Source organism: Arachis ipaensis, chromosome B4, assembly GCF_059453495.1.
Source record: "Arachis ipaensis isolate K30076 ecotype BB chromosome B4, ASM5945349v1, whole genome shotgun sequence".
NCBI classification, from domain to species: domain Eukaryota; kingdom Viridiplantae; phylum Streptophyta; class Magnoliopsida; order Fabales; family Fabaceae; genus Arachis; species Arachis ipaensis.
The window spans coordinates 8,546,247-8,574,185 of record NC_142439.1 but is presented as its reverse complement, the minus strand read 5'-3'; the positions used below and the strand labels follow the sequence as shown (position 1 = coordinate 8,574,185).

Genomic DNA, 27,939 nt, shown 5'->3' with positions numbered 1-27,939 from the left:
CATTACCATTTCTAAAATTCTAAGATCTTTAAATTCAATGTCTTTTTTTCTTCTTGGACGAATCATCATATTTCAACTAATCTAAATCATCCGCTTTTTAAAAAAAATTTTTGTCTCCACTAAAATTGAAAAAATAGAGAATGAATTTTTGAAATTAAATCATCATACAATTTAAGGCAAAACAATATATATATACCTTAAATAATACTTGTCTATTATCAATAAATATTTAAATATTATAATAAAGAGACAAATAATTTAGTAAATAAAAATATTTAAATATTATAATATTGAGATGTATCTTGAGGTAGTGTTTATTTGCAAAGAGACTAGAAATAAAATTGAGGGACAAATTTATTAAAAGTATCAACTAGACTTCATTGTTGTTTATTGATATAGCACGCATAGCACAATAATTTTTTGAAAAATGAAAAATGAAAAAAAAAAAAAAAAAAAAAAAAACCTCAAAAGTCAAAGTTGGTGTTTGAACTTCTGAATTATTTCCCACAGGCTCTTATAATAGCAAAGCTACAATATCACAAGTCAACATCTGAATTCATCATCATCACCAATGCATTGGTAACACCAATACTATCTCTTTTCTCTTTCTCTGAAACCTTCAACATAATAACATGTCTTCTGCAACATTATTAACCGAGTCCTTGCATAGTATGCACCAATCATCATCATCATCATCAGATGAAGGTGCTAAATCCACCATGGGAAGTTCCCAAATGTTCAACAACTACTATGGAATCATCACTAGTAGTAGTAGTGAGATAGTAGAGATAGAAGAAGAAGAAGAAGAACAAGACATGAAGACATCAAAATTGTACCTTAATAATGATGCTCCTAGGACTATGTCAAGAATTAGTGAAGGGAAGAGTAGTGAGGAAGAAGAAAGTGTTTATGTAGCAGTTGGTAAGAGTGAGACAATCATGGAAGCTCTAACATGGACTCTCAAGAACTTGGCTACTACCTCATCTACCATAATTTATCTCATCCATGTTTTTCCTGAGATCAAACACATTCCAAATCCATGTAAGTCAAACACTCTCTTTTTTCTTTTTTCTATTTTAAAACCTTAGTCTTCTTATCATATCAATCTTTTCAATTTCAGTAACAAACATAAAATATATATGGTTTAAATAAATAATTTTTTTTTTTTTATATATCAATTTTTCATACCATTTTAGTTTGTCTGTGTGTGATTGTTGGATGGTGCAAGATTTTCAGGCCCTGGTCCTACATAAGTGAGGTTGAGACCTTAACCACCAAGTTGTTTTAAGATCAGAAATATATGATCCTTGTTTTAATAGTAAAGTATCAAGTATTCATGGACATATATAGAAAATTGTTGAATCTTTGATTGAAACAAAGTACTAATAAACACAGTTTGTTTTTCCAACATCACCTGTGAACCAATTTTAATTTGTGAGCTTAAAATGATGCCTAAGTCAACAAAAGACTGCTGAAGATTGAATTCTCAGTTTGATGAACTTTAATTTAGATCAGTAAACCTTGGCTAGCTTGTACAATCATTAATGAAGCAAGAATGTGAGTTCCAAGGACAAAAAGTCAACCATCATGAAGAATACTTTTAGATTAGTTCAAGATGTTGCATTGTTTTCAACATATTTAATTTGCATTGCATTATTTTTTTTATATATTAATATTCAAATACTATATAAAATAAGCTGGTTTGGTTTATTAGTAAAAATGACAAGTCTAACAACAAAAATGATGTCATAATTTCTCAGCTTGCATGGATATTAGTTACAAAATGTCAAAATCATCTAATATATATTTTGTAGTTTAGTTTTAAAAAAAAAAACTTAAAAACAAAATTAACCTATTTAATAGCTCTACTGAAAAGTGTATATATCCCAAAACATACATAAATAATTTTTAGGTATTTTATTAGAATGTAAATGGTAAAAGCCTTAATAGATAGATAGTTAAATTTGTAATAATTAAGCAATGTGTAAATAGTGTGTATTTGGGACTAGCTGTTGTTTATGCAATGACAGTGGGAATGGGAATGATCCCAAAGAGCCAAGTGAGTGGTGAGCAAGTAGAGACCTACATGGCCCAAGAAAGAGCCAAGAGAAGACAGCTCCTTCACAAGTTCCTCCAAACTTGTTCTGCTTGCAAGGTTAAGGTGGACACCATTCTCATTGAGAGTGATTTTGTTGCAAAGGCTATATTGGACTTGATCCCCATTCTTCATATTACAAAACTAGTTCTTGGACTCAACAAATCCCAATTAAGGTACATTTTTTTATAAATCATGATTTTATATTACTCCTTAGTCATTAAGATTTTAAATTGTAAAGGTTAGTGATCAAAGTGATTGTTCAAAAAATATTTGAAGATAAATTTGGAATTATACTCTTTTATATAACCTAATCACATGTAATTACTTAAGAATATCAGTGTTCTAGTAATTTTAATAGTCGATCTCAATTATAAAAAATATGTAATATACGTTAATTGAAATCAACGGTTAAAATGACTATATATCACACTGATATTTCAGGAATATTTGAAAAATTTTTAATCATTTATTATTTTGGTTTTTAAAATCAATTATCAAAGATCACATATAAATGCATAGGGGAGTGAAATGGAAGTTGCACTTATAAGATTTTGGATGAACAGAAAACTAAGATCAAGAAAAGGGAATGGCATAGCAGATCAAGTACTTCAGAGTGCACCAGAAATGTGCAAGGTGAGAATTGTGTGTGAAGGGAAGGAAATTAGTGAAAACATAACTGGATCAGGGTTAGGTTCAGGGTCACCCTCTCCTTCTCCTCATGCCACTTCCATGCCCCATAAAGAGCCTCTCAAAAAAGATTCTGTTTCATGCACTTGTTTTAACTTTTAAGCCAAACTTCTTCAATTTCATTCCATTCTGTGTTGGTATATATGTCATGATTCATCACTATGAATTATTATTGTATAATTTCTATATAGGATATTACAAATTATGGAATGAAACAATGATTTATAATTTGGTTATACTGTATGTAAACGAATATTGACATAGGTGATAAAGATTGGTCATGTAATGTCTCTTATATGAATGCAGGTTTGAGTTTTGTTTTTGGTAAGTGTTAGAAACAAGAGACTAAACTGGAGAAAGGATTTGTGTGTCTATTCAAATTGTCTAGAATGATACAATATAAAAAGGTATTTATAGGTATTAAGAGAATCGTAATAATAAAGACGTAATCTCCTACAATAAATATTCAGATATACTAACTAATTGATCCTAATTATATTTTAACAGTAAGTATTTATTAAATTTTGAAATATATTCTAAATTTAGTTGGTTGGTCAAAGTTTATGATATTATCAATATATTGAAATTATCGTAATATTTTTAATTTATCTCTTAATTATTGAAATAATTGAAGAGTGACAGAAGATTTTTATTAAAAAATATAATAATATTGATAATAAAGTAGTTATAATTAATAAATAAATACAATAGATACTCAATAATTATCATATTACCGCTAAAAATTTCGTGTGGACTTTAGCTGTTGTTCTTGCTTGAAAGGAATAACTATATGATTATTAAAACTAAAGTTAATTTCTTATGATAGGTGCAGCCAAACAAAAGAAACGTGTATGCATCCATGATGATCAGCTGATCTCAAAGAAAAAAAAATATATAATTAGTTTTATATTAGCTTTAGTTTAATTTAGATGAATTATTAATATAATATATAAGAGAAAGTATGACTATCAAATTTTGAAGAACAAACCTCTCAATTTCCCATACAAATTTTCTTCAACGTAGATACATGCAAGTAGTTAAGTTTGTCTGAGGTAAATACTAATAATTAATTCTTATAATGATGCTCTTTTATGCCGTTTTTTTTTTAATCTGTTGTAAATTTGAACTTTATTTAAAGATTTGTTGTTGGACAATAAATTGTGTATGTACAAGATAGAATTCGAATTCTCAAAATTTGTTTAATCGAACGAATGAATTGATGACCACTCAATCAATTTAAATTTGTGTTATTTAACATTTATTAATTTTAACGACAATTAATAATGCTAAATAAAATAAATTTGAGCTATTTTTGGTTAATATTTTTAATTATCAAATATTTTCGTTCCGAATAATTTAATTAGAACTTTAAAGAGAATACATGGTATAAATTATATTTTACTTTAAAGTTTAAACCAGACAATATATATATTAATAATTTTGCTTCATGTAAATTATCACAGGTGATGAACAAAAGTTGTAACATGGAAAATAAAATTGTCTTTTCAGAAACTTAACCTTTCGGAAATCCTAAGGTTTAATCCCTTTACACCTCAGCAACCTAAAAATTTAACCTTTTATGGTTTCTTTTTACCTAAAATCAAATTCATGTGATTATTATTGTCACAGTTGTTGCCCAAATAAAATAACAATAGTAATAAACTCTTAATTTTAATTTTTTTTTACTTATTGACATGTGAAGTATAATTTTGTTTCTCATGTATATCTTTTTTAGTCTTATATTAATAAATACATGATTTGACCAAATGATTTAATTTTGCCTTGTTCATACTATTTTAAACAAAGACTAACAAAATTATAAATAAAGAAATTATATTTGCACAATTTTTCATGTTATCTCAACTAAGTTCAATATTAATTGCTTCTCTAATTCTCACCAGAACCGAAGAAAAGCTCAATTAATAAGATTCAAATAAGATTGGCGAACTTAGAAAACATTAGTCCCTAACAAAAATAGGTTATTGTTAGAAATAAGGAATGTGATGAATACAAGAGTTTTATTGGTTTATGATGCAAAATTTTCTACCAACTTTAATTGTTTAACTGACTTTTTGATTGATAAAGAATGCTAAATTCAACTAACGAACAAAACGGTTGTTTCAATTCTTAATTAATAAAAGAAAGTAACTAGCTATGACTTTGTCTTCTTGATGTTTCTCTGTTTTTTCTTAATGTTTAATGGTAGTTGGAAAAATTCCAAGGACTCCTGTGAATGAGAAGTATGCTGACAGTTACTTGTAGGGGTGGCAACATGTACCCTACCCACGGGTATCCAACCCGACCCTACTCGGTCGGGTAGAATTGCCAATCCAATCCGCAGCGAGTAGGGTTCTCGTGCGGGTCGGGTAGGGTGCGGGTTGTGCCTCAACCCTACCCGACCAACTCGCATCTTATATATGTATATATTATATACTTATATAAAAATATGTTTTAAGTGGATGTTATACCAAAGACCTCTCACTAAATACAAAAGATCCTTAGTCATTAAAAGAAGATCATTAATTGATAATTTAATTTTTTTTTACATAAAAGTCAGTTCTATTTTAATTTATCAAGTTATATAATAGTGTTGCATCTTTTTTTGTAACCCACGGGTAGGATCGGGTACCCGCAGATTAAGAGCGGGTAGGATTAGGGTTGAGTTTATATAAAAATCTCAACCTGCGGGTAGGGTTAGGGTTAGCTCCAAACTCTACCCTACCCTATCCATTGCCACCCCTAGTTACTTGACAGAAGAGAAAGGCAAGAGGAATCCGCTTCTTCAAAGTTCATTGACTTGTGCAATCTTAAACAACTATTTCATTCTATTAATCTGTTTGACAAGTTTAATCCTTTCATCAATTAATATATTTAAATGTAGCTTATTTTTAAAAATCTAATACTAGAGTAAACTATTAAAAGAGTACTCGAAATATTCTTAGAACAAAAAAAAAACCCTAAAAGTAATGACAGTGTGAGAATTATCTGATACCGTTTTCATATCTTACTCTTAAATCTATTATTTTTGCAAAAAAAAATTCATGAATATAATTTTGTATTTATTATTATATTATTAGAAATGATAATAGTATGATACAGGTGAAGGTGGAGATGTTGCTTATTGAGGGTGACAATATGCCAAAGCCATAGTGGACCTTGTTAACAATCTTAATATAAAGAAATTGGTGATTGGAACCTGTAAGTATAATTTAAGTACAAATTATTACAATACCCTATCTTTGCAATATATGAAGTTAAATTAATTTTTATAACACTAGTTTTTTTTTTTTTTTTCTGAGAAGCCAAGTTATTTGTATTATTTGAATGAGTAGGAAAAAATCTGTGTCTAGAAAGGAGACAAGGCATGGCAAACAAGGTACTGAAGAATTTATAGCAGAGACATGTAATGTTAAAATCATAAGAGGAGAGGAAGTAATTGATCAGATTATTGGAATTGAATTTACTTTATGACCCTCTAATGATGTTACCAACTGCAGAGTTTCACAAAAAGAAGATGAATCCATTGAATCTGTTCCTCTTACACGTCTTATGCACAATTCTATGAGGGCATTTAGACCAAGATTTCAATAACCACAATATATTAAATAAAGATTGCATGAAAGTGTAGGAAGTTTTTTCTTTATTAGACTTGGACCAGGGATTTGATATATGATATGAACCTTTCTTAGTTCCTTAAATTTTTAACATCAATTCTTGTTGTATTGGACGTAGATACTCCTTTAGATTAAGAGACATGAGTGTCATGTAATGAGAAATAGATTCTAGGAAATGATGAGTTCCAAGGCAGAAAAAAAAGTTGTCATTTTTCAAAAACATGACACTCATGTTTTCAAAGGAAATAAAAGCATTCAAATCAAGCATTGATTTTCAGGTCTGCATGGGCACAGAATTTTGGGGGATGCCCATGTGGCTGAGTTTCCACAGTTTCATGCTTACCATCATCACCACCATTAATCACAGCTCAAGTTCCTTCTTTTATGCCTTTGAGATGACAGAGAGAAGCCATGCATTTTGATTATGCCATACAAATTTGAAACTTTGCAAATAGCCAACAAAAACAAACATACAATTCCTCATCATCTGTTCCTGAAACATTGAAAAACAGTTCCTCCAACCCCCCACCTAACAGAAACCATTCTTGCAATCAATATTGTCTATATCTAGAAGAAATCAAACTCCAGATAATTATCCGAACCCTTCTGATTCGCTATTGACATGTGATTGACGGCCTTTTCGCCGGCAGACGAGGCTGGGGAAGGTATCTTCTCGAACTCTACAGGCTTGGGGATCTCGGGTGGGGTAGCACAGCGGATCAATGCCCAGTTCACACCTTCGAAAAAGGGATGCTGCTTGATCTCGGTAGCACCTCGTTTATATGCCAATCTGTGCTGAGGTTCTTTTACGAGCAACCCTCTTATGAGATCCCTCGCCGCGAAACTGACAACAGGTGCTTCAGGAAACCGCAGAGGCTGACCTACAACATTAAACAATGTAGCTCGGTTCCCGGATCCCTTAAAAGGAGTTTTACCAAACAAGAGCTCATATAGAAAGATTCCAAAAGTCCACCAATCAACTGCACTTCCGTGACCTTCGCCTTTAATGATCTCAGGTGCCAAGTATTCATGGGTTCCGACAAATGACATAGAGCGAGCATCAGTAGGCTCTGCAATGAGCTCCGGCAAGGGACTCACTTGGTTGCCAATTTCATTTTTGGGTTTCCGGTCCTTCTTTGATTTACTAGAAAAGAGCCGAGGTGAAAAGCATGTAGTAGGAGCAACACAGGATGGCTGGATACAGGAAGTCGGCTCAATACATGCTGGCTGGACACAATAAACAGGATTCTTTCTTAGAGGCTCGGCATCCATGGACGCACTTTTAACAAGAGTTGGGCTAACAGCACAGCGGAGTGAAAGGTCGAAGTCAGAGAGCATAATATGACCATCATCCCTAACCAAGACGTTTTCCGGTTTAAGGTCACGGTAGACGATCCCAAGCATGTGAAGGTACTCCAAAGCCAGTAGGACCTCCGCCACATAAAACCTGCAAGTTCAGAGGAAATTAGCCTTTTCATTACCACTATATATTAAATTAACATCTTCACCAGCTTAAACAAATTACCAAAACAAAAAGGCACAATCACAAGTCATCAGCACTGCACTGACTAAATTATTGTTTCATTATTAATGACAATTAAGATTCGTAATTAGTTTATCTTCCACAAGCCAGCTTCCAAAAATTGGTTTACTCTTGGTGACTGTTACAATTAGTTTGAAGACACTCGAAATAAGTCAAGGTGCTCATCAACCTTGTAAACAAATTGATACTGATGTTATCTGGAATAAGCAACCATCCATATAATTAACATGCATAAATAAGGTCAAACATGCATGCATGCATGCAGACCCACAGGTAAACGAAACCCTAACCCTAATCCCAAACGCACTCTTCATGCATGCATGACAGTTCCAAAGCTATTGTACTAAGCACATTACTAGGAGACAACTTACAATGAATGTATAATTTGGACCTGAATCTGCAAACAACGATAATGTATTCATTTGTTTCAATATTCTATTGTGAGCCATAAATCTTTTTTAAGTCTCAACCAACCGCATGTTTCATGAAGATAGAGAAATCAATGTTTAACAAAAATTTGCAGAACCCGTTAGTTTCTAATGGGAGAGATAAAGCAGTACCAACAGAATCAACTAAAGTATGAAATAACAAACGAAGTATGAACAATAACCAATATGAATAAACCAAAATTGAGTCTTCATGTTAAACATACTTTACTGCCTGCTCAGGAAAATGCTTCCCTGGTTGCTTCTGCCTCAGTGTATGGAGGTCTCCGCCGGGGCAGAATTCCATTACCAAGCATGAGAACTTCTCCGTCTCAAAATGGGTATACAAAGTTGGAAGAAAGGGATGGTCCAGCGATTGCAGGATTTCTCGTTCTGTCTGAGCACGAAGTAGTTTTTTCCGACTCGCTAGGGACCCTTTGTCCATTACCTTCATTGCAAAATAACATTTAGTTCCACTCAACTCAGAGAGATATACACTCCCAATATCCCCACAACCCAACCTCTTCAGCAGTCTAAAGTGACCTAAACCCAACGCCCCATCTCTAGATCGAACAGCTTGGATAGCTTCCCATCTCAAGTCATTGGCCTTATGGGGCTTGTTTACGGTGCTGCTAAAGCTACTACAAGTACTCTCATCACTCACATCACTGCTTGTACTTCCTCTGCAGATACTGCTCTTACCGCTCTCAACAAAGTCGACTCGATCACTGATCTTAGCACTCCCACTTGTCTTTGCGAGACTGCTAGCCCCATCACTAACTTTCGCAGATACAGAACTGCTCTTCACACTTCCATATTCTGATATCTTTTTCTCTTGATCAGCAGAGTTCTCCAGTGAGCCTAAGCTCTCATTAATGCCGTGATCTGCTTCTCTAGATGCTTTGGCAAGAACAGTTGAGGAAGTACCAATAGTGGCAGCAGCAAGTTTATGACTCAAGGAATCAGCAGACACCTTCTGGACCGAAGCTCCCAAGTTCTTGCTTCCCGGAATCTCCCCGGTATCCTTCTTCGTTGTGTTCTGTGTAGACTTCAAAGAACCTTCGGAAGCAGTCGGCTCCAGTTTGCCCGTCTTCGTTGTGTTGTGATGATGTTTTGGGAGAGCTCTAGCACTAGTTTTCGAGTCCATCAGAGATCCTATGGAGTTTCAATTGAGATCAAATTGACAAAACCCTTGGCTGAAAATCCATTTATGTCTTCCCACAAAGAAGCAACCTATCAGAAGCATCAATATCATAAAAAAGATTCAGCTATGTCACCAAGTATGCTGTGAAAAAAAGTAACCAGTTTAACAAACAACATGTACACAGATAAACACAAGTCTATAAATCATGATTGAAATCTGAACAGAAGTAACTCACATAATCAAACAAGGAACAAATAGATCCATTAATCAGTGAAACATTCTACTGAAACACCGATAGGTATGAATCCCAACATATAAACATAGCTAAAACTGTTAAAAGCATAACAGCATAACCTCCTTCTGAGTGAACCCACATGGTCTATTATCCATGAAACCAACAGTGACAGAAGTACCAAAGAACAGAGTTAGCAAATTAAGAAAGCATGAATCCCTAGAAAGAAGAAAACTTGAGCTGTGAAGCTGCATGCATATACATACCATAATCATTTTAGTAAAGCTAAACAGTGATTAGCAACCATCAAGATTAGAATCAATTCCAAAAATCAAATTTAAATAACAACAAAGGGTAGGCAAAGAAAAAAGCAAGGTATTAGTCAAATTAGCCACCCCAATTGAGTGGGGGCAAAAACAGATTTTTGATGGAAAAAAGGGGGGAAATTACCGTAAGGAGGGGTAAGATGAAAGTAAGTTAGATGATAGAGTGAATTGGGAATAAAGAATGGATTTTGATCCGAATCTGAGGCAGATCGGGGGAAAAGAGAGAGACCCAGATGCGAAAAAGTGGAACTTGGGAAGGAGTAAGAGGTTAGGAGAAGGTAGGGGCGGAAAGAAGAAGAAGAAGGAGAATGCAATGGAAGAGAGGGTAAAAAGGGAAAGTAAGAAGAAGAAGAAGAAGAAGAATGAAGAGAGTAACAAAATTCAAAGTGGGATCAGAGACACTCACTCAGCTACGTAGCTTTAGCAGTTGAAGAGGGAGAGAGAGAGAGAGAGAGAAAGGTGCTTGCTTGCTCGCTCCCATGGCTGTGTTGGACTATTAGGCACATTCAAGAGAGAGAGAATCAGGGTCAAAGGTAGTAAAGTCTAGCTTTTTCTTTTCTTTTTTTTTTCCTACAACATAAATTTAAATTCGGATAAATTACTTTTTTATTATTATTTATATATGGTCATTTGGTTAAGTTTTTTTTTTTATATTGAATTGACAACAAAATTTTTTTAAATTATGAACAGTTAGAGTGTTAATCTCAAATATGACGGTATTTAATTTAGAATAAAAAATTGAATTTTTTAATTTTTAAAAAATATAGAAATTAGACTATTTAATTTTTAAAATTAGTAATGTTTATTTTTAAAAATTAACAAATTTAAAGTATAGAAATTGAATTCTTCTATTTATATAGCTTTCATAATTTTTAAAAACACTAAAAAAATTATAATATTTTACTAAATCACTTTTCTTATTTTCATTGACAAAAAAAATAGCCTAAATATTCTTATATTATAAACAATAGAAACCTTTTCTGGTTCGAGTAATATTTTTTTTTTACCAAAAATAAAAGATTTGAACTCGCAAGCTCTTAATTGAGTATGGAAAGACTATATCATTTGAGATATAATTAATTGGCTTTCAAACAATACTTTATCAACAAATAGAGAGGAGAGAGAGTAAATATGACTTATGTTGTTATTGTAGTAAAAAAAATTACAACAAAATAAAAATATCATTTTTCTCTTGAGAAATATTAAAATACAATTTTTTTCTTTATTTATAGAATATATACTTCTTTGAACAGTAAAAATAAGTTATTATTTAATTTATTTAACAAAAAATACTTTTATATGTTATTGATAATTGTTTTGTTAGTTTAAATTATAATAATATAACATATATTTATTGATTATTAATAGAAATATTTTTATTTATTTATAATCTTGATCATTTATTATAAAATATTTTCATTTGTTGCAAAAATATTTAATTTAATATTTTTATATATTTTATACTTAATAATAAAATGTTTTTTATTAAATATTTTAAATTTTATAATTTAAAATTTATTTTATAAATAGATGAACTAAAGATTTCACTACTTCTATAAAGATTATTTTAATAAATGACTTATTCATATATTTTAATAGGTATTCAGCAACTCACTAAACACTAATTCTAAAGACATATTATCATTGTACTATTTAATATCAAATTCGCCTCATCTTTTATTTATTAAAATATGTTAATAAGCCGATGATCCACCTGAAAAATCAACTAAAATAACATTTTATTTCCTTCATTTTTTTTTTCTTGGTTTAATATATTTATGTATGACTTGACAACTTTGCCATTTGAATAATAAAAATTGGCTAAAGTGTTGAGGCTTTATTTATCGACAAGTTTTGAGCCACAAGGTACATAAATTGACAAGAATAATGAAATTAAAAGAAATGAAAAAAAAAATAGTACAAATATTCTAATTGTAGGGCATCTAATAGATTGTAACCATGCATGTTATCCTATATTCTCGCTTCAAATCTAAATATGACGATAATAACTTTTTCCAAAAAAAATAAAATAAAAATAAAATTATTATGGTTTAATTTGTATACATGGTCATATCTGATAAAATCTGTTTTTTTTTTTTACCGAAAATATAGAAACTCGAACTCGCAACCTCTTAATTGAGTATGAGGAGACTATGCCATTTGAGCTATTACTTCTTGGCATATCTGATAAAATCTGTTACTTCCCATATCTATTATTATCTTAATAAAATATTTACGTAAATAATGTTAATATGACAATAATAATTAGATGTTATTCATACAAAAATATTTTACCCTAAAATACATAACAATCAAATTATTTATTTATTTTTACGTATATTATTATTATTATTATTATTATTATTATTATTATTATTATTATTACATGAAAAATTCACATCACTTAATTAAAGCCGACATGAAGATTTTTGGTTGCCTAAAATAGGTGCCCTCTTTCCATTTGCATTCAATAAAATGGTGTAAGGGTGGATAGAGAATGAATGTTTTGGAGTGATCCAATGAGAAATGAGAAATGGAAGTGTATATATTACTACTCACTCAATCATCCATAATTACATTTTAAGTTTCTTGTTGGTGGACCTCTTCTATCCCCATTAAAGCTTTTTATTATTATGTTTATGTACCAAAAAGAAAACAACCAACTTATGCCTTTTATTTTTTTATTTATCAATCAATTCCCCTTTGTAAAATAGGAAAGATATAATATAATAACAAAAAAAATTAAATATACTAAAAATACTAATATTTTAATACTTTTAGTCATTAATTTTAATTTATATATTTTTTATAATTAAAATCAACGGTTAAAACGATTAAAATACCGATATAGAATCCTAAAATACAATATATAGTGTATAGTATATGGTAGGAAAGTATATGGTCTATTTGAGGTTGTTGTAGTCATGTTTTGTAGTATTATTATCCCTACCAAGCAATTACGTTTGTTATTCTCAATGTCTTCACAATGCTAGCCATGAAGGGCCCAACCCTTTGTTATTGCTAATTGCTATGATGGGACTAGGGATAGCATTTGGATCACTCAAACCCTATTATTTAATTTGTGTGAGCAAGTGAGAAAGAGAGATCTTATAGCTTGCATTAATAAATTAGCATTTCAATTATTTTCTTATTAAATTATATATTGATATCAAAATCTTATTGTTGGGAATTTGATTAATTCAACTAAATTGGACTGAAATTTTAAAATTAGGGTTTTCAATTGATAAAATTTTTCATAAAATATTAATATCATAAAATATATACTAATATCGCATTGTTAATTAATAAATGAAAATTTTATCTTAATTATAACTCATTGACAATGAGCTAATGAGTTATAGTTCAAATGCTATGAAGTACGGATATTTTGCTAAGTTGTTGTGTCTACGTGTCGGACACATTTTGGACACGACACTTACTGACACTCGTCCGACACGCGTATCTATTGTGTCCAACCGTGTCTTAATAAAAAATAAAAAATTATTTTCCAGACACACCTAAATACCATCACGTGTCAGCGTGTCCAGTCTTATTCTTAACATATATTCTTAAAACAAATTTAGATATAGTATATATTATTATTTATTAAAATAAAAAAATATTTTAAATACTTGATATAATTAAAATAAGACATTAAAAATAATTAAAATTTTAATTTATATTTTAATATCAATAAAATATCAAAATATCATTACAATTTATCTAAAAAATATTTTATATTTTATATGTATGCGTAGTGCATCATAGCTCAAATGACATAATCTTCCTATATTCACCTAAAAAGTTGCGGATTCGAGTCTCTCTATCTTTGATTAAAAAAAAAAAAAAAAGGAGAATTTCATCCCTATGGTTTGAATTGGTTCAAATCCTAACATTATGTCCATATAGATAAGAGTGTTTTTAAGGGAAGTGGTCTATACTCTAAGAGTGTAGGGCTTTATTTTTGTGTGAACATAAGAGAATTAGGACAACTGTGTATTGGTCCCAAATGAGTATGAACTCTCATAAATAATGATAATTAAGGTGGTTGAAATTCATTTTCTCAACTTGGTCTTAATCTTTATTGGTGTTTTATATGTAATCCAAATATCTCTCTTTCTATAAAGTATCAAAATATATCTCCTTCCACAAATTCCTTTTCTTCTTCTTCTTGTCATTCTTCTTTCTTTTCCCCTTTTATTTTTTATTTTTTTCTTGGTGTGACAATTAGGGCAAGATATGTAAGGAAGAGGGCCAACCAAACAAGTTGAGTTCATTGCACTAACTAAAAATAGATAAATTTAAAGAATCATTTTAGTATGATTATATTACGGTAACTATAACGATTATGCTATTTTAAAAAATATTGTTAAAATTAAAGTAACATTTTTTTTTATTGTTAAACAACGTTTTTTTTAAAGTATTACTTAAAAAATTATTATCAAAATATAAAAGATATAATTTTAATTTTAAATACACTTGTATAATCACTGTAACATAGCCATTTTAAAATTCACCTAATTTAAAACTCTTCAACCTATTGTAAACAATTAAACTCACATGATATACTTGTTATTAGGTGTTTATTCTTAGGAACATTATATATAGCAGTTACTATTAAAAGAATTATTTATCAACAAACAATTGCCTTATTCATATATGGAATCCATGCTCTCTCATAAATACAATTCACTCACCACTTCACTTAACATTATTTGAATTTTTTTTTTTTTAACTAACACTAGCTATTTAGCTAGCTAGTTAAGTATGATAATTAAATTGAGTTACTACTCCACCTCATGGTGTTAATAAGTTCCATAATTTATTTAAAGGGGGGAAAGGGAAATAATGAATTTAGCACCAAATGGGAAAAACATGAGTAACAAACTAAGAATCTAATAAGTGTCCCAAAAACGACAATAAATTAAATCAACCTTTGACTATGGCTCTATTTTACCAACGTTTGTTTGATTGTAAGTGTGGTGTGCATGCATAAACATTATTTCTTTTGATTTGGTTGGAGTAGTCATTCAGCCACATGCATGGGGCAATTGAAGAAGGGAAAAAGGTTTATGTGTCCTTCAATTTAAGGGGTTGTAACCTTAGAATCATTGGGTTTTGGATTTTGACTCCCCAATATATATAGAAACCAAGGTTTGGTCCCAATCAAAAAGCAAAGTAGGGCACTTCACGCTTCTATGGTCCTTTCCCTCTCTAAAAACAGACACTTTGTTTTCTAAGTTGCTTTTTTATTTTCGAGAAAAAGATAAATAGGTTTTTGACTTTTTGATCTGTAGACATTTAAGTCTTTGAGAATTTGAAAATAGATTTAAGTTTCTGACCTTTTCAAAATTTGGACATATTGATTCTTTATGTTCACTATGGTCTGTCAGATTTAACAAAAAAATCAAACGTGACTCCCGTTATACTGACCTAGTTGATACGGATGCACACGTGAAAAAGTTTTTAAAATTGGACAAATTAGATTCAGATATGTCCAGATTTTGAAGAAGTCGGGAACTTAAATGTCCACAAACCAAAAAGTTAGGTATCGATTTATCTTTTTCTCTTTATTTTTTTCATCCTTTATTAATAGACCCCTTTAATTTTCTCTTTTTAATATTTTTTTTGGGGGGTCAAACATAACTACTTTATTTGGACCAATTCTATCCTTTATTATAGACAGGCTCTTTTCGTTATCATAAAATGTTGAATGATGATAAGATTTTTCCTTTGATACCTTTGCCTTTTTTTTTTTTCTAGGTTTTGATAATACATGTGATGTCTTGAGAGTGAGTGGAACCAAACTTATTATAAGGAACCTTTTCTAAAACACAAAAATAGGGTCGGCTTTTGTATCATGGGGTTTTAAGTTGCTCAATCCATTTACAATTATTAATTATTCCTTTCAAAAGTAACATTGAATTTATTTGGATGATTTCCTTTTTGTTTGGACAGCTATTTTTGTTTTTCAATTATTTGATATATATGGTCAAAGTTATAATAACCATTATTGTTAAAGCCATATATAGTCATTTTAATTTACTAGCTACTACTAAGAGAAAAACTTAGGTAATTAATAAATTAATAATAACTAGTCTAGCAAGAATTCCATTGTAGTTATCATCGTTAGTGAAACTTTTCTGGTCTTTTTCCTTCTTTATTTGATAAGTGTAAAGAGTATCATCCCTTTTTAGAATATTGTAATAAGAACTATTTGTGAAACTTGTAATTAGAATCTTTTTTAAGGGTACCATCTATTTTTTTTTTTTTTTTTTGTTAAAGATCACAATCTCTTGAATTATAGTGTATTTCTATCATTATATCAATAATTATGTAAATAATAAGAGAAAAAGACAAATAAGTCATTGACTTTTTGATTCGCAGACATTTAAATTTTTGAGAATTTAAAAATACAATTAAGTTTCTGACTTTTTTAAAATTTAGACATATTGATTTTTCATGTTCATTTAAAAATCAAACGTGACTCCCGTTGTACTGGCCTGGTTGATACGGATGCACACATAAGAGAGTTTTTAAAATTGAACAAATTAGACTCAGGAATTGATATGTTCAAATTTTGAAGAGGTCATGAACTTAAATGTATTTTTAAATCTTTAGAGACTTAAATGTTCGTAGACCAAAAAGTCAGAGATCGATTTATCCTTTTCTCCAATAATAATTAACTAAAAAATCATTTCAATTTAGAGTATAGATGATGCTAATGGCATATGAGTTTGAGAATTTAAATCAAAATACTAGTATTAATTAATGAGAATGGAAGATCAAATCAAATTTTAAAAGTTCTAGTACAATGTACCAAATATTTTTTAATTTCTAATTAAATAAGAATTTAGCTAATTTATATCCTAAAGATATATTTAAAAAATAATAATAGAAATTTTTTAATTTTTTAATATATTTAATATATTAAAAATATAAAAATATTTATTTTTTTAATAATTTTTATAAAATATTTTTTATAATGTTCTTAACCTATATCTATAGGAAACAAGTTAGTAAAATTCATAAAATAATACTCCTATGTGATACCAATGTGTGATGAAAAAACCCTTTTTGACCTTTTTAGGACACATTATTATTGTGGCCTTCTAAAAACCCATGCAAAGTTGAGCATACATATAGCTTTTGCAATTTGCATAGAATGCCACTTACCCTTCATTCAAAGATTCATATGGGAATGCTAAACAAAAATGCATAAACAATTAGAAAGGTTAAAATTAAGTAATAAGAGAAAAATAAAATAAAGTAGATCTACATACAGCTCCATACATAGAGGTTTGAGCTACTTACCCTTCCATACCCACATGCATATGCTAACTCTATTTGTTGTTTTTTGAATTAAAAAATACATATATATAATTTTTATGAAGTGGTCCTCTACCCCCAATAATATTAATCTCATTATTATTTATACTTACTATATGATATGATTAAATTAAATATTATTACTGGTACACACTGAAATGATATGAGAGCAACAACCAATGGCAGAACAAGTACAACTGGATTTTGACATGTGGCATGCATGTGAGCCTTGGGCCACTCAAACATAATTTACAAAGTTTTTTATTTTACTTGGGTCTCTACAAAATTTGAATCTTTTTTGTTTTTTAACTGGTACAAGCCAAGGGAATATATTCTCTCAAGAGGGTAAGTCTGATTCTTCAGAGTTTGATAACCTCACCAAGCAGAGAAGAGAAGGAAAAAAAGTGCTTTATAGAAAGAGAGAGAAAAAAAGTTTTGAAAAAAAGAAAAAAAAAAAAAACACTTTGGATATGTGGGATTTGGCTGCTAGCTTCACTTTTTGGCTTCACTTTTTAGTTTCTTTAGATGTCAAAATCTCTTTATACCATGCACCAAATGAAAAGCAGAATATAGTTTTTTTTTTTTTTTGAAAAATAATATATATTTAAATTTTTAGTCATATAAAAATTAAAAAAAAATAATTAAAAGAATAAACTACAACTCAAAATTAGTGCTCTCTCTCTCAGCTTAGAAAAACCTATTACCTAATAGGAAAACTCAAGGTTTTGGGCATGGCAACAAGGTCCATATAGTCATATAATATACCTTTCTTTTCTTTCTTTGATGTCCTTTTCTAAGTCTTATCATCATTCTCATCCCATTTGACCTGTAATCTGTCTGGTAAAGAAAGAAAGAGAAAGAAGAAAAAAAATGTGGACCAAATATGATATTGAAAACTTTGTTTGATGTTTTTTAATTACATACTGAGTTTAGCTAGGGTGTATGCTTTATGCTTAACATCTTCAAATTGAAAAAATTAATAATGAGGCTTTTTCTTTAGTGAGAGGGAAAAAAAATAATATAATAGAAGGGGTCATGTAGGGTGTTGCAATATTATTTGGCTGTCAAAGCCTGACAAGTTATAATTATTTTATTATTATTACTTTCTAGCTAGGTATATGGGTAGCTAGGTAAAATATAGTTTTGGCACCATGTGAAGTGAGTAATTATAGACACACATTACATTACATTATTACATTAAATCTTTAAATGTTATTAACTTATTATTGGCCTTATTGTTGTGCTAAGGGGTGAAGCTTCAAAGAAGTCAGTTTATTATGACACAGCATATTTTGAGAATATTCCACAAAATAGGACAAATTAAAATCACTTTTTTTTTTTTGTTAAGCACCTGCTTTTGGTATGCATTTTTCAGAACCTTTTTTTTTTGGTACAATAGTGGGCCATTCAGAACCTTTTTTAATAGGCTAGAAGTTGCCCAATCTAAATATGGGCCAAGTTTATTACTGGATCCAAGTTTTAGCCCAATAAAGAACCCAGAGAATACACAAAAAAAAAAGAGCACAAGGGTATTAATTTCATCATGCATGAATCATGATGATGGGAAATCAGCGAGATTAATGTTTGGGTAAGCATGATTAAAATTTATAATTCATAATAATAACCATAATTATGATTTTGTTATGTCATTGCAAGTGGTAGACAGAATAATTTCTTCTGTACGTTCTCATGATTTTGTGGCAAATTTTGGTGTCTTCTATTCAAGAAGTAAATTTGGTGCTATAACAATACAAGGGAAAAAAAAAGTTATGATAATACTATTGCACAGTGTTACAATATTGCGCTTTTTAATTTACATATTGTACCGAAGGTGGTGTATGAGAAGGATATGGGGGTGGGAGGTGTGTAACCAAGTTGTAGTGTCAGGGGAAAGGGAGTCGGACCCTCCGATTTCAAGCGACAAAACGCACGGTCCGACTCCAGTGCATGTGCGTCAGGCTGCTGAGGGACTCGGACCCTCCGAGTTGGCTGGGCTTGGACGAATCGCACGGTCCGAGTATGTTCATCAATGGACACGCGTTGTTTCCCCGCTGAGTCCCTAAACGGTGCCCCTCATAATGACAGAAAGGAATATGACCTCTCTTACCATCCGAAACCGAAACCACACTTCACTCCGACTAACCTTTCACCCTCACAGCCTTCTTCTTCCTTTCTCTGAGTTTCTCTGAGTTTTGCATGGTGGAGGAGCAACAACAATGCCAAAAAATTACAAAGCTAAAGATGTTGATCGATCTGAACTTCATATTATTCATTATCTCAGTGATCCTGATTATGTAAGTATTTTTTTAATTTTTTTTAATTTTTTTGAATTTTTTAATATTTATAATGATTAAAATATAAAATTTGAATATTATGATTATTGTTAGACACATAGTTGACGAAGCATATAAATGGAATGATTATGACTAATTTATGAATATTAGTTAGATTATTTTAAAATATTTTTAACAGATTAATAATTATATTTATCATAATAAAATTTTTTTTTATGATTATATTGTTGTTAGACATGCACTTGAAGAACATAAATGGAATGATTATGACTAATTTTTGATTGTTTGTTAGATTTATTTAAAATTATTTTACAGATTATTAGTTATATAAATCATGATTAGGAAATTTGTTATGATTATGTTGTTGTTAGGCGTGTAGTTGAAGTATATAAATAGAATGGTTATGACTAATTTTTAAATATTTATTAGGTTTTATTTAAATTTTTTTTACAGATTATTAATTATATATATCATGATAAGGAAATTTTTTATGATTATGTTGTTGTTGTTGTTTAGTTTTGTGTTTTTGGGTGTAGTAGTAAGTAGTAGATAATGTAAATTTTTTATAAATTTATTTATTTTTAGTATAATTATTATTTGTAAGCCAACGTTATTTAAATGTGTTTTTAATAAATTAAGTATAACTGTTATCAATTTTGGTTAAATGTTATTATTATTGTGATAAAGTGTTAATGCTGAATTGATTAGAAAGGTTATTTTAATTAAGCCATATTAGATATTTTTTTATGAGAATATTTAAATAATCTTAATTGTAGTAATTATTATTAGCAAGTTAATTATTACCGTTGTTAGAATATGAATGATGGCATATAGAGATTATTAATATTTTGTACTGGAGGAGAAAAAATTTTTAACAAAAGAGTAATTAACGTTCGATATTATTGTGGATGTTGTAATATTGTTGAGATTTATGATTAGGAATATATGTATTTGTAATGAAATTCATTAGCAGTTATGAATAATTTTGAGGATTAATTAAATAAATTTAGAGGTTACAAGAATTAGTTGTATAAGGATTCAGTCAAGAGATTGATGATGGTAAGTTAGTAATTCTTAATAATTTGAGTAGTAATTTGTTATATTTTTTTTTGTAGAAATCAAGAATGTTGACATGTAACCATCCACTTCCTCCGGATCGGTATAACGAAAGGATGGAGGATCATTTGCGAATTACCGGGTTCTATCATGCATCTCAAATTGGGATAGTGCAGTGTCAAAAAGCATTGGTAAATGCTCTAATTGAACGTTGGCACCCAGAGACACATACGTTTCACCTTTCCATTGGTGAATGTGCTGTGACACTTGAAGATGTAGCTCTGATTCTTGGTCTTCCCACAGATGGTCTTCCAGTCACAGGGATGACCATGAGCAGTTTCGAAGCGTTGGAGGCGGAGTGCTTGATTCAATTTGGAGTTGCACCGCCTAAGTCGGATTGTAGAGGTAGTTGCATAAAACTTACCTGGCTGCAGAATCTAAAAGAAAATTTACAGTTGATTGATGATATCAGTATACAGAGGTATGTGAGGTGCCATATTATGTTGTTGATCGGGACGATCTTGTTTGGGGATAAGTCTGGGGTAGGAGTGCATTGGAAATTTCTACCCTTGCTACGTGATTTTGTTAGTATTGGTCAGTATAGTTGGGGAGCGGCGTGCCTAGCACATCTCTACAGGGCATTATGCCGGGCATCCCGTTTTAACTGCAAGGAAATAGATGGTCCACTAACACTTCTACTCTGTTGGGCTTGGATCAGGCTGCCATATCTATCGCCGCTACCTAGGGAACCTCGAAGTTTTCCGCTAGCAAACAGGTAATAATTTGTTTCAATGTACCCGTATCTTGATAGTTAAGATTCATTTAATGCTAGTTGAGGTAATTGAGTATATCATATTAGGTGGCGGAACTGGGAGCGTGGTGACCGGCGATATAGATATCTGAAGTTAGGTCACTTTAGGAAGGCATTTGACGAACTTCAGGAAGGGCAGGTGTGTTTTAATTAAAGTATTTTTAGTTTTTGGTTTAGGGTCTGAGACATAATTATACAGCATTGTTACTGTAATTGGCATTCTGGACTGTGATCATGAGGTTCCTTTATTTTTTCCAGTTTGTTTGGGTTGCTTATGCTGTGGATCGCGTGGATCCAAACATCATTCCTCCTGAAATCTACATGCAGTCGGTTGTTTGGAGCGCTACAGTTCCGTTGGTATCATTTGAATGTATCGAGTGGCATGCTACAGATAGGTTTAGGCGACAGTTTGGTTTTGTTCAGGGACAACCTAGTCAGGAGCAGAATCTAGAGAAGGCGCATGGAGAAACCCTGAAGGGTCCCAAGAATCTTAATTGGGCCACGGAACCGAGTCATTCAAATTGGGTGATGCATTGGTCAAACAGGTATAACTACGTTCTATCTGAGCTTCCCATGCCTTCACATCATCTACTAGATAGTTACATGCATTGGTACCGATCAAAATATGTGGACCACTTGAACTTGTCAAGTCTTGTGGGTCAAGATAATGATGAAGGTGATCAGGATATGGATGAAGGTGATCAGGATTTGGATGAGGATAATCAGGATACCGATGAGGGTAGTCAGGATATGGATCATGACAATGAAGGACAAGAGCCACATTCGCCGCATATATTACCTCCAAACCCGAATCCAGAAGAACAACCACAGTCCTCAAGCCAGTATGTACCTCAGCCACATTTACCCCCATCATTTCCAATAAGTCAACAATATTGGGGAACCTCACAGTTTGAAACAGGAGAAGGAGGTTCTTTTAGCCAGTTGCTTGGGTTGATGTCTGCAGATCCTGGACTATCACAATATGGACATCAGCCTGAGTTCATGGCAGGTAGGTATTCATTGGATGCGAGGTATCCAGGCCATACCTCATCGGTTGCTTCTGGAGGGTTTGTGTCGGTTGACTCTAGTAGGAGTGATGGTGGACGCGGAGCTTTTTTTAGTCAGAACCCTAACCGTGTTTCAATGGGACTCATTGAGGAAAATGCTAACACACTCGGACAAGAGACAGGTGAGTATCTAGTAGATGACCCGGATGCCGAGGAGGATCATGAGGATGATGAAATAGAGGAGTTCGATGAGGATGAGGAATCTCGTAATGACGGTATTATGTTTTGTATTTTACTTTACATGTTCGATTGCTTACTTATTTTTTGCTCTTAACTGGGATCTCTGTTTGACTTTTAGTTAATGATATGTGGTATATGTCTTGCTTTGATTACCTGATGCACAACATTTAATTGTTTTTTATAAATTGTATACAGGTCAGGCACGCACTACGGATGAAGCATCCAAAGGGTACAATCTGAGGATTGACCCACCACGTCGCAGCGCTAGTCGATACACTCCATCTGTGTTCAAGAAGGCGGCGAAGAAATGCAAGAATTTTGTCAAGGATGTGAAGTGGGCCATGAGAAAGTAGTTGGGGTTTAAATTATTTATTTAAGTTGTAATCACCTGGACTGTGTTTATACTAATTTGTATCTGTTGGACAATTTGAATTAGTGAGAAGGACAATTTGTTTCAACTAGAAAACCTATGACCCGGACCGGCCGGTTAACTCAGAAAAAACTGAATGAACCCGACTGGCCGGTTCAATTAGAAAACCTCTGACCCGGACTGGCCGGTTCATTTAGATAAAACTGAATGAACCGGACAGGCCGGTTCAACTAGAAAACCTCTGACCCGGACCAGCCGGTTCATTCAGAAAAACTCAATGAACCGGACTGGCCGGTTCAATCAGAAAACCTAATAACCAGACCGGTCAGGTCAACCAGGAAAACTGTGACGCGAACCTGCCGGTTCAACATGTTCGCAGATTATAATATATTGTTGTGATACGTATCCGTTTTATGTTTTAACACATACATCTGGCATACATTAAAATAAGAACAACTGAAGAACGTTACAACATAAAAACCGTTTTGAAATAAAAACAGATTAAAAATGTTATACAATATTACACATGTCAGGTCAAGTTACCTCAAAAGGAGAACCCATGCCATACTAGTGACGTTCTACACCTACCACAATGTGACCCTACTGAGCATCTCCGTCGGCATTTGTACCAGCTGACCGACGGCATCTACTACGACTGTGTCCCTTGGCTCCACATAGCGTACATCGCCTAGGACGACGTAACATTCGCGTGTCCATCTCATTCAAGAAGCGCGTCATCCTCGGGCGCCCTTTCGAGACACGTCTCAGATAAGGATTCGGTACGTAGCGAGGACCGTTGTATGCAGGCCATGTCGTCGGGTTACCTAGTGGCCTAAATCTTGCTTGGTACACCCGCCGAACTTGGTCCATCTTATACACATCATGCACATACAGTTTCCAATCCAGTCGCTGGTTGGCGCAACATGCGAACACATGTCTGCAGGGGATCCGGTCCACCTGGAACTCTCCACAGTCACATCGAAGGCCACGTAGATCAACTGCAAACTCCAGTCCGCTTGGCATCTCACGCACCTCAAAGACCTCATTCTGCTGGTCAAAGCAACTGACCTGAATGTTTCCTGATGCAAGTTGGTTTGCATGCAACTTCGAGGTCACGACTTCGGAGAACACATGGCCAGCATTAATCCGCGCTTCTGCCTCCGCTCTTTTTCTGGTGAAAAGCTCGTTCAGCTTGTAGAATGTTGCCTTGACAAGAGCAGTAATGGGAAGATTGCGTGCACCCTTCAACACTGAATTGATGCATTCCACTAGATTCGTTGTCATGTGACCTCATCGGTATCCACCATCAAACGCCAGTGCGTACTGTTCGCGAGGAATTCGGTTTAACCAGTTAGTGTACGCTTCCCCCCGTTCCCGTAATCGCTGGTAACGCACTTCGTACTCCCGCACCGTCCTCGAATATCCTAGAGAATAGCAACAAAAAAAATAGATGAATTATAGATGTCAAAAACAAATATTAATGTTTATTTCTGTTATTAAGTTACTTAAATTTAGTAAATGGTTACCTATGTTGACGACCAATTTTTGGAGGTACGGTGCCTTGAATTTTCGCAGAAAATTCGACTCTATATGCCTGATGCAGAACATATGAAAAGCTCTAGGAGGTGACCAGGCTCCGTTACTCCGTTCCACAGCTGCATTGATGGATTCGTGTCGGTCGAATATTAGTCCCACACCATCCCGAGTGACAACATGTTGACGCAAGTTACTAAGAAAAAAGTGCCATGCATCAGAAGTCTCTCCCTCGACAATAGCAAACACAATTGGGATGATGTTGTTGTTGCCATCCTGTGAAACTGCGACTAGTAGACAACCCTTATACTTTCCGTACAAGTGAGTCCCGTCCACCTGGACAAGTGGCTTACAATGTCTGAATGCCCTGATGCAGGGGTAATAACTCCAGAATACTCTATGCAGTACCCGAATATGACTGACCAAGTCATCGCCTTGATATGCAGGCATAGTCTCAAAATGGACAACAGCTGATGGCTCCTTATGACACATGGCCTCAAACCATATAGGCAACGCTTCGTACGATGCCTCCCAACCTCCAAATATTTTTTCTACTGCCCTTTGCTTAGCCAACCAAGCTTTCCGATAACTAACGGTATAGTTAAACTTCGACTGCACTTCTGCAATAACCGATTTTACCTTTAAGGAGGGGTCAGCCTCAACCAATGGCTTTATTGCTTCTGCAATTGTGATGGAGTCTAGCTTCGAATGATCCTGTGAAATGGTGGCTCTGGTACAAGTGTGAGTACCATTATACCTCCTTATAACCCAACAATACTTCCTGCTGATCAGACTAACCCTGATAAGCCAATCACACCCTGACCCATACTGTGTACACTTGGCATAAAATGTCAACGGCTCAGACTCATACACCCGGTAGTCTACGCTTCGTCGTATAGAATACTCTTTTATTGCCTTAATAACAACTTCCCGGGAACTAAACTCCATCCCAACAGCAAATTCACCATCTGCGACAATAGGAACTTCTGCCAGGACAACCAGCATGGGAAAAATTTCAATAAATACAAACATGTTTCAAAACCCTAATAAATCAATATTCACTGCATCAAGTATGATATAAATCCAACCCTAACATCATGTTACTGTGTAACTTTTATCACAAATACGGACATGAACGTCAGATGTAAAAAACCGGCCCAAACCGACCGGTTCGACCGTCAACCCCGATGAACCAAATACTAACCGGTCCGGTTCTCTAAGTCATTTCGACAAACACACGTTAACTTTCATTTTCAAAATGTAAAGAATTTTATTAATATTTTTTACCCAATACCTATAATGTATAACATAAATAATAATAAAATAGTAACTTCTATGTTCTATATTAGTTTAAAATAACGTTATATGTTTTCCAATGTTAGTAAACACATATTTTAACTTCTATTTTTTTAACTTCTTACTATTTTTTATTTTTTTTTTTACATAGGATCTTATAAACCGGTTCAATGTCTAACACATACATGACATCAACGCATGCTAAAATAATGGTTAATAAATACTAATTCAATCATAAATAATTCAATAACTAAATAATCGAAACTATTATTTTTTATAACGTACCTGCAGTCATATATTCCGGATACTCCGGAACATGCATGGCTTCCAAGTCCAGAACTCGCATGAATGAAGGCTCCGCAAACGGCATATCGTTTGCGAGTGCATCTGCCACCTCTGTCACATCTGGATCCATAGTTCCGTCACCATGAGCTTCAACTCCATCTGCACCAACACATTCGTAGTTGCTTTCGAACTCTTCTTCACTGTCACTATTATAATCTTCCCGTAGAATGTTTCGGTTAGTCTCAGATTGTTCAAACTCAACATACAACTCGATAAACGAGATCTGAGCCCGGTTTTCAATATACATTGAAAACATCTCCTGCATGCTCGCTTCGTCCGTCACATATCTTGTTTGAAATTGGACGAACCGACCAAATACCGGTAATGGATATCTATATAGAACACATGATATTTTTTTTGCCCTCTCAGAATCAATCTTCTCACAGATCAAACCTTTAAGTTCTTCAAACGAAATAATAAAAGGAATAACAACATCTAGTGGATTATCACAAATAAATTTTACTCCTTCAGACGTTTGTAATAAAATCTGACCAAAATAATACACCTTTAGTAGTACTCTGTCACTCATTTTTCCTACTCACAAAAAAAAATCATAACATTTACTACTAACTTCTGTGATTTAGAACAACTATGGAAGAGATTGAGAAAGACGAAACAGAGGAAGCGGCGCTGAAGAAGGGGAAGAAGGGGAAGAAGACGGGTAACCTAACACTAACTCGTTGCACACTTTTATATAGACCCTTTACTCAACTCGGACCATTCGACTAGGTTAACTTCATTCAAAAATATATTAAACAACCAAATCGGACCATGCGTTTTCATAAACCGGTTCTGACATCCCTACCCAAACCGGACGGTCCGACTCCATTCATCTTCAGCTACATGCAACTCGGACCGTCCGAGTTGCCCTACCCAACCACCCTTATCGAAGGGTCCGTTTTCTCCGCACCAAAGGTTTTTTCCTCCCCACCCCAAATCGGACCGTGCGTTTTTGAGTTTACGAAATTCACAACAAAGGACTCGGACGGTCCGAGTTCTTCTCCCAAAAGCTGCCAAAATTCTGCCCCACATACATGTCTAACCCCCCTTGATTCCATAGGGATGAAAAGCTCACATTCAGGCTCCATTTCCATAAAATTGAGCCTACAATATTGCCTTAGATAGCTTGGTTTTGTGAGGGTTATTTATTTATTTATTTATTCACTGACTGAGAGAGGAGAGATATGTTAAAACACTAAAGGATGATAAAACAAATAGATAATATTAATCAATTATCCTAGGTATATATTTAAATTAGTCACTAAAATTAATTATTAATATAAAATATATGTTAAAATATAAATATATGTTGTATGTATTTATATATAAATATATTGATGATTGATTTGATATACAAATAGTATTTTTAAATATTAACAGGTCATTATTATTGGAGATAAAAAGATAAATGAATAACTATCATGCAAAAATGATATAGAAACTAATCACCAATTAATAATTTGTATAAAAATATAGAATAGTCTCATAATCACCAAATATAATCAAATTGCATAAAAAATATAACTGAACTTAATAAATAGTATACTCAAACTTAATTTAATGCTACATTCAAAATATGATGAATAAGA

The 27,939-nt window shown here is 32.6% G+C and overlaps 5 protein-coding genes across 6 annotated transcripts; 2 read left to right on the top strand and 3 right to left on the bottom strand.

Annotated features, from left to right (window-relative positions):
- The first annotated feature begins 504 nt into the window (after window positions 1–504).
- On the top strand, window positions 505–3,082 carry LOC107638746 (Adenine nucleotide alpha hydrolases-like superfamily protein). Its single transcript, XM_016342119.3, is given in 4 exon segments — window positions 505–1,041; window positions 2,031–2,271; window positions 2,662–2,794; window positions 2,797–3,082. Coding segments are annotated over 4 exon segments (825 nt in total). The 5' UTR covers window positions 505–632; the 3' UTR covers window positions 2,839–3,082.
- A 3,713-nt stretch (window positions 3,083–6,795) lies between these two features.
- Window positions 6,796–10,660, bottom strand: D6PKL2 (D6 protein kinase like 2). 2 transcript variants are annotated; one of them, XM_016342117.3, is made up of 3 exons: window positions 10,194–10,660; window positions 8,595–9,600; window positions 6,796–7,846 (listed from the first exon to the last, which is right to left on the bottom strand). In XM_016342117.3, exons 2-3 carry the CDS (start codon window positions 9,512–9,514, stop codon window positions 6,967–6,969), a joined length of 1,800 nt encoding a protein of 599 aa, XP_016197603.1. In that variant the 5' UTR covers window positions 9,515–9,600; window positions 10,194–10,660; the 3' UTR covers window positions 6,796–6,966. The 2 variants fall into 2 exon arrangements, with proteins under 2 accessions (XP_016197603.1, XP_016197604.1); XM_016342118.3 differs by having other exon boundaries at window positions 10,476–10,660.
- Window positions 10,661–19,614: 8,954 nt separating this feature from the next.
- LOC148566607 (serine/threonine-protein phosphatase 7 long form homolog) lies at window positions 19,615–23,159 on the top strand. Its single transcript, XM_088485969.1, has 5 exons — window positions 19,615–19,692; window positions 20,808–21,523; window positions 21,608–21,698; window positions 21,818–22,841; window positions 23,002–23,159. Exons 1-5 carry the CDS (start codon window positions 19,615–19,617, stop codon window positions 23,157–23,159), a joined length of 2,067 nt encoding a protein of 688 aa, XP_088342095.1.
- Window positions 23,160–23,776: 617 nt separating this feature from the next.
- LOC148566606 (uncharacterized) lies at window positions 23,777–24,460 on the bottom strand. The gene has a single exon (XM_088484335.1). The coding sequence runs from the start codon at window positions 24,458–24,460 to the stop codon at window positions 23,777–23,779; it is 684 nt and encodes a 227-aa protein (XP_088340461.1).
- A 6-nt stretch (window positions 24,461–24,466) lies between these two features.
- On the bottom strand, window positions 24,467–26,615 carry LOC148566605 (uncharacterized). Its single transcript, XM_088484334.1, has 4 exons — window positions 26,291–26,615; window positions 25,614–25,695; window positions 24,703–25,508; window positions 24,467–24,600 (listed from the first exon to the last, which is right to left on the bottom strand). Exons 1-4 carry the CDS (start codon window positions 26,613–26,615, stop codon window positions 24,467–24,469), a joined length of 1,347 nt encoding a protein of 448 aa, XP_088340460.1.
- Between the last annotated feature and the right edge of the window lie 1,324 nt (window positions 26,616–27,939).